The sequence below is a fragment of the Ornithodoros turicata genome, chromosome 2, assembly GCF_037126465.1.
Source record: "Ornithodoros turicata isolate Travis chromosome 2, ASM3712646v1, whole genome shotgun sequence".
Lineage (NCBI taxonomy): Eukaryota > Metazoa > Arthropoda > Arachnida > Ixodida > Argasidae > Ornithodoros > Ornithodoros turicata.
Window position 1 is genome coordinate 54,809,951 of NC_088202.1, and position 7,395 is coordinate 54,817,345.

The 7,395-nt window shown below is 46.8% G+C and overlaps 1 protein-coding gene across 1 annotated transcript; it reads left to right on the top strand.

Moving 5' to 3' along the window:
• Window positions 1-3,841: 3,841 nt before the first annotated feature.
• LOC135383501 (uncharacterized) lies at window positions 3,842-7,097 on the top strand. Its single transcript, XM_064612927.1, has 5 exons — window positions 3,842-4,016; window positions 4,101-4,259; window positions 4,334-4,414; window positions 4,474-4,581; window positions 4,677-7,097. The coding sequence occupies exons 2-5, from the start codon at window positions 4,103-4,105 to the stop codon at window positions 5,312-5,314; spliced, it is 984 nt and encodes a 327-aa protein (XP_064468997.1). The 5' UTR covers window positions 3,842-4,016; window positions 4,101-4,102; the 3' UTR covers window positions 5,315-7,097.
• Window positions 7,098-7,395: the final 298 nt, after the last annotated feature.

The window sequence follows — 7,395 nt, forward strand, 5'->3', positions numbered from 1 at the left end:
GGGGGAGGCCCTGTGGCGGCATTGCCAGCGTCATCACATCAAGGCGCGAATAATAAATAGCCTTGCCTCGCTCAGCCCGAGCTCTCGCTCTGACCTGGCAATTCCACCGCCATGTTGTTGCCTGGTCTCGTTCAGTAGCGCTACACATGTACGCCATTGCGAAATTATACTTCGCATCTCCCAATACGGTATCCATTAGCCGTTGGAAACTGACGGGAGAGTTACAGACCGAAAGGCATCCGTACAAACTCAAACAAACCCCTATGGCAGGTAAAGGCTGTTTTCGGGACATCCTCCGGGGCAACTTGGATTTGCAAAAACCCTCTTCTACAATCAAGCGTTGAAAACGCTGTGGCGTTGTCCAGGGAATACACAATAGACTCGATGGATGGAAAGGGGTAAGAGTCCCATATAGTTACTGCGTTATGTCGACGGTAGTTGACGCATAACCTAGCCGTACCATTACTTTCGGAGCCAGGACAACAGGAAATGCCCAAGGGCTCTGGGACCTTTGAACTGCACCGGTTTGGAGCATTTCATCAAGAGCAGCGTCTAACAAAGCACGCTTATGCACACCCAATGGTCTCGGATTACAACGCCAGGGCCTAGCGTTACCCGTGTCTATGCTATGCTGTAACACAGACGACTGACCGGTTTTTTTCTGTAAAGACACCGTCGAACTGCCGCAGTACTTGTACAAGCTGACGGCGCTCCTCCTCAGGACCGTGGAATAACCCTAAGACAGTCGGGAGCGGGGACGGTTCGACGGACGTCGCTGCAGCTTGCTTAGCTGAACTGTTGTCCTGTGCCACGGCGAAAGGGAAAACGTCTTGACGATCCGCGGTAAACGTATCCTCCATTGGGCAGGTCCAGCACCAATTTCTGCCGGATGATGAAGTCTCTGCCCAGGATAACGGGCACTGCCAGGCCAGGAAGTTTGACGAAGCGCTGCTTTCGCCCTCTCCCATCAAAGCGAAGCCAGAGCACAACTGCAGTTTGTACTGGAATCAAGCCATTGGAAGCAAGACGTAGAGTGACATCCCCAAGCAGCACAATGTATTGAAAGCCGAGTGCAATAGGGGTGGCCGGTATGTGTTTTATCAATGTCCTTTAGTTTCACAAGTCTGTTCAAGGCCCTCCACCTACCCGTCCACCCCTATTGCACTCGACTTTCAGTACATTGTGCTGCTTGGGTCTGTGGATTGCAATTCCACATTCCGTGATACGCAGTGCTCGTAAACACAATCGCGGATAAGGGAGACCGTACCCAAGCAGCACAATGTACCGAAAGTCGAGTGCAATAGGGGTGGACGGTATGTGTCTTATTAATGTTGTTTAGTTGCAAGAGCGTGTTCAAGGCCTTTCACATCCCGTCCACCCCTATTGCACTCGACCAGGTCCCGGACACTCGGCGCACTTCGCGGCTCAAAGTATAGAGGCACCACAGTAGATTGACGAAAGCGCCCTCACTTCGGTGGGTTGCTATGATCGCGTCAGCAGAATTTGATTTCGTTTGCAAACTGTTCTTAATCTTGGATAAAGGTTCACCACAAGAATGTTTACTGAAACGAAAATCACCTCTGTCTTGTTCGAAAATTTATTATCACGTGGCCTATGCTCATGGCCAATCAAGCAACAGGCGAAACCGAAACATCTGATGCGCGCTGTATGAAACCATTGCAACGATTCTCCGTTGGTGGCGTCGACTCTCCGCACTCGAGAGCAGGTTGCGTTCTTTGCTGTTCCGCGCGAACACGGTGCTATTCACGGAAAACAGTTTTTTTTCCCAATTATTATGCCTTCTGGACGTGGTGGACACGTCTACTGTTCCGATAAATGGTGCAACAATTCTGGAAGAGCACCAGGACTGAAGTTTTTCCGGATTCCTGTGGATGAAAGGTATGTGCCGGCATTCTGAAACAGCTGTGCAGACTATGCTTATTTATCGATTGATTGTTGCGTTGTAAATCAACGCATATCTTACGTAAATTAGCGTTGTATTTTGTATGTAAGGGAATTTGTGTGAAATTGTTCCGGCTTTGAATTCCGCTTTATTTTATCCGCAGGTTTATTTTATCGCCTTTCTCACCTACAAGTTTCCTCTTCTTGTTTTCTTGCTTGTCGGTGAGCTACCACCACTACCACATTTTTTCGATACCCAGGTTCGACAGTTGGCTTCTGTATGCGAACAGGCCCGACTTGTTAAGCAAACCAAGGGGTCAAGTGCACAACAGTTATAGGTTGTGCTCTGCGCACTTCCTAGAAGCAGATTATATGGATCCAGCTCGCACTCGACTGAAGAAGTCTGCTATACCTAGGGTCCCAATGCACAAAGATGGACCCAAGTTTCTTGCGTCACAGGGTACGTGGCCAGAAAATTTTTCACCTTATAATAAGAACCCTTCATGGAAAAATGAAGCAGAAGCTAAAGGAGGTTGGCCTTTGCGTAATTGAGATTAGATTAGATCCCTGGATGCACACAACCGGCGACCAGTGTTGTGACGATTAGGATATTTGATAATGGACCGGGCGCTTTTGATAAGCCAATTGTGCGCAGGGCGATAATGGATAGTGCTAGATGTGTTCAGTCGTGACGAAGCTACTGGAAAGTGGCCCTCATCTCTATGTGCCTTCGCCCCCGATTCCTGTGTGCAGTTATTGATTCTGTGCATGTTTGTACTCAGAGGCGCGAGGTCTTCCTGAACAATGTCACGACCACGACTACGCAAGCCCGCTTCAAGAGACAACCTTGCATCTTGACACAGGTAAAGCAAAACTAAGGAGTGGTTGATACTCATCACGATGATAACGTAAGAAACTCTGCTATTCATTGACCATCGCACGGCTATTAAAAATGTTTGATCCGCGAAATATCCATCGACCCTGTGATTAAACACAAGGTGAAAGAAAGCTTCAGCAGGCCGGGCCCTGAAGAACAAGCTGCTGGGAATATCGGCGCCTCCTGACACTTTCTATTATGTATATTCAAGAGGGCGGCGGGTAATGACATGACGGTTTCGCGGCGATTGCGCTCATTTCGTTTTTAACTGATACGTCAAGTGAAGGTAATCCCTGCGTTTGGTGCAGGGGCAGATCCAGACCCTCGGTTTGGGGGGGGGGGGGGGCGGTTTCTTTTGCGGAGCGAGTAGTGGGGGAGGGGGAGAGGGAAATCCAATGTATAAACTGACGTTTCGGGGGGCGGTCGCCCCCCCCCCCCTGGATCCGCCACTGGTTAGGTTTCAGAGGGTACATTGTTGCACTGGTAAAAAAAATATGTTTCGGGCAAAAGTAGGTTGTGAGAAGGTGCTGTGATCCCTGAAATTGTTGATACGCCAATCCTAATTCTTTTGAGAGCTGAGACAATCGAGAATTCTTGTTGTGTCGCCCCTCTTCCTCCCCGTCTCGGGTACCGCCTCTCTCAGCTGAGACACGCTCAGTATTCCTTCCCGTAGTGTGTTGCACGGGAAGAAATGCTTGAAGTAAAAGCGTAACATTCATTTCCACTTTGATTTTTGGTTCTCGCATTCCTAAATACAAAATTGGTCACGAAACATACTAAACAAGTAAAAGGAAATCCTTTCCATACTTAGTAATATTACCGCTTATAATGATTTAATTTAATTTTTGAGCGATCTTTTGCATGAAAAAATAAATAAATAAAATACGTATTCATAGTGAAGCATTGTTGTCCTGGGAAGGGAAAATTGTAAAAAGGCGTTTCAGGGCTTAAACTTTAACAAACCACCTCTTAAACAAATCACATTGTCTTCTCTGATAAGAAAATATTATTATATTCTATGTTCCTTAAAATTATTCCTTGTAAACGCATATAGCAGTTGCCTCAAATGTGTATCACCTACCGTCTCAATGAACACAGTGTTCATAGTTTCAATCTTTTGTTTATCCTTTTGCAACAGGAGCATGTCATGACCCTACAGCACAGTCGTCAGGACTTGCCTTAGACCATTCGGTGGAAACTTCAATATACCATAAGCCTGGGCGAGCTGACTATGATGGTATGTAGTGGTGTGTTCTCCTTGGCAAACCATCATAAGGTCATGGAATAGGTTTTGACTGAAGACACTCTTTGAACCCCTCAGCAATGGACACTGACTCTGAGGCATACCGGGCATCCAAGGAGGTTGACGGCGATTCATCAGTTTCCATTCCGGCTCAAGTCATAATGCCGATATGCAAAAATAGTTCAGCCACTGAGAGCTATCCGACATCAGACGTTGAGGTAGTAGTGGAATGCACAGGTAAGTTCCCTTTAAGCAGTACACGTTGCAGTACACGTTGACAGCATGCTACTTCTTGCATGCACTACTCGTAGTATTGAACTACGGTATTGATGATGGCGCTGCCAGTTCAACTGGTTCCACTTCGCAACCAGTCGACCCCCAGGAGGTCAATGGTACTTATGTTATAGCTGTGGCTAAAGCTATTTTCCTCACCTTTTCTTAAATGCAACAGGTACAAGCTCCAAGATATCTACAACCACAGACGGAGTCTCAGAAGGTGCAGCAGATACAAGCTCCAACATAACTATTCCCACAGATTCAGCCCAGGAAGGTGCATCAGGTATGTACGCACATCTCAACTGTAAACTATACTCCTAATTGCTCCTTATTACATAAACTGTAGTTCTTACTTTGTGCTATTTTGTCTACCAACAGCTATGGATGTGAGCACTGTCATTCTCCCACAAAGAGACTCAACACGGGCCACTTCTCAAAACAAGAGAGGAGCAAAGAAGCGGAAGTACTCGCCCCAGACAGAAAGACGAATAGCAAGACTGCAAGAGAAAGTCAACAGGTACCGAAAGGCCCTAAACAGACTCAAAGCCAAGGAACAGCGGACCAATGTCACAAAGGAGGACTCTCTACGTGTGCTCAAGGGGTTTGTCCCCAGTGCTGTCTATACTCTGCTACGCTCTCAGGTGGCCCTATGTTCTGTAAAAAAACAAGGAAGAAGATGGTCCGAAGAAATGCAGAAATTTGCACTCAAGATATATTTTCATGGTCCCAGAGCATACAGGTTTCTTGCCTGTGTGATGACGCTGCCCTGTGTGACAATAAGAAGGTGGTTGTCACGTATCCGCATGAAGCCTGGCATCATTCCTGGCGTCATTCAAATCATTCAAAAGGCAACAGAACACTGGGCTAGACGTGAAAAAGCCTGCTGCATTCTGTTGGATGAAATGTCCCTCAGCAAAGTTCTTCATTATGACCCAGGAGAGGACATTATAGTAGGATTTGCTGATGATGGCACACAGAGGACACCACGGATTGCAAACGTCGCCTTGGTAATGTAGTTGTCTGGGATATCACGACAGTGGGTACAGCCAGTTGCCTACACTGTTGCTTGCAATGCTACAGGAGCAGAAACTATGCAGAGGCTCTTGCTGGAGTTAATTGTCAGGTTGAGGGAAGTGGATGTTTGGGTGAAGGCCGTGATATGTGACCAAGGCGCAAAAAATGTCTCCCTCGCTAGTCGTCTCAACATCACTGCTGAGAGTCCTTTCTTCTCAGTCAATGGTGAAAACGTATTCTTTCTATTCGACACACCACATCTACTCAAGTGTGTGCGGAACAATCTCCGAGCCCATCAGCTGGAAATAGACGGAGATATCATTGACTGGTCGTACATTGTTTCACTGCACAAAAGCTCGCACCCTCTACGTCCCAAGCTTGCACCCAACTTGACAGACAAACATGTCTACAAATCTGCATTTGCAGATATGAACGTCAAGAGAGCAGCGCAGGTCATGAGCTTTACTGTATCAGTGGCCATTCTAGTTCTGATATATTTGAACGAAATCCCAGCCACAGCAAAGCCAACAGCGGAGTTCCTCGAGAGGATGGATGTACTCTTCGACTGCATGAATACTCCTCGGTGAGAAAGACTGGACAAAAGAAGAGATACGCACTATCTGAGACGTCGGAACACATTGCTCTCCTCGAGGAATATCTGCAGTATATAGCGAAATGGAAATTCAGAAGCCCACGGCAGCCACACACAATTGAAGGCTGGCAGATCTCCATCAAAGCAGTTCTCCTCCTGTGGGAAGACCTCCACAAGAACTTCTCCTTTCCGTACTTACTGGCACGGCGACTTCAACAGGATCCATTGGAGAACCTGTTCGGAATACTGCGTCAGCAACACGGGTGCAACGATAACCCAAATGTTTTCCAGTTCACCGCCGGACTGAAACACATCTGGGCTGCCAAGTTGATGAGATTATCAAAAGAAGGGAACTGCGAAGACGACACTTCACTTTTTTTGTCCGAACTTGGAGCTGCGACCACTGCGACAGCTTCGGCTGAAGATGCGATACCTGCCAGTACGGAGGTGCCACAGCTTGGTGAAGGATCAAATCCTCTGAATGTTGCCGGGGACAATGCTTGCATTGTTGATGAAAATGTGATTTACTACCTTGCTGGGATCATTGTAAAGGACTTTCTTGCTGAGAAACCGGAAAACTGTGCGTGTGAGCGTTTTTTAAAGCCAGAGGACAGTGAGATGTTGGCTGGAACACATCAGTTTCTGGCCATGCTCAGAGCAAACGATGTACCCGGGGAGGTATTTGGTGACGTCACAATACCTTCTGCGAACTGCTTTGAGCTCATTGAGAGGACGGAGGAGATGTTTGTCGACCTGATTGGGTCAGCTGCACATCTTCCACATATCTGTAAATACCTGTGTACAGCACTGACTCTCGAAACTGATATATTCTGCAGCTCTGTGTGTCAGGACAAATTTGTAAAAATGTTTACTCTTAAGAGACTAAAATGGCATCTCCGGTTTGTGAACCGTTCCTTGAAGGCGCAACGGTCAAGGTACTCTTCAGCAGCACGCAAGATGCGAAAGCTTTCCTCTGCACGCAGGATTGCAGGTGGTCAAGACAAAGATGGTGCTGATGGAAGTGTAGACGGAGTGTAAGCGGACTGAGCTGCTGCTTTTTTAAAAACATCTGTTAACTTCATTTCAAGGGTATTACAAGCTGTTTCCCTCGTTTCTCGTGCTTTCTGCATGAGAGAACGGATGTTCTGAGGCTGCAACAACATAGAAAGGACAAACACATACAAAGCCTCAAATTGCCTAAGAAATTAACAATGAAAGATTGAAGTAACTGAAAAGGTTAGCCATCTGTAGGACTCGAACCCACATCTTCTGGATTACCGATCCAGGGCTCTATCAATTGGTAGAGCCCTGGATCGGTAATCCAGAAGATGTGGGTTCGAGTCCTACAGCTGGCTAACCTTTTCAGTGACTTCCATCTTTCATCTTTCTGCATGTCTTTGAAGTGTACATATTCTGAATTGCTAACGTAATGCAAAGGTTTGCCGTTAGACATCATTGCAATGATCTGTTGCTGTGTTGTTCCTAACCCAT

Bases quoted from the DNA above. Each gene is read 5' to 3' on its own strand.
- LOC135383501 (XM_064612927.1), top strand. From the start codon at position 4,103: ATGGACACTGACTCTGAGGCATACCGGGCATCCAAGGAGGTTGACGGC. The intron at 4,260-4,333 runs GTAAGTTCCCTT...CACTACTCGTAG, and splicing joins GGTAGTAGTGGAATGCACAG to TATTGAACTACGGTATTGAT. The intron at 4,582-4,676 runs GTATGTACGCAC...GTCTACCAACAG, and splicing joins AGCCCAGGAAGGTGCATCAG to CTATGGATGTGAGCACTGTC.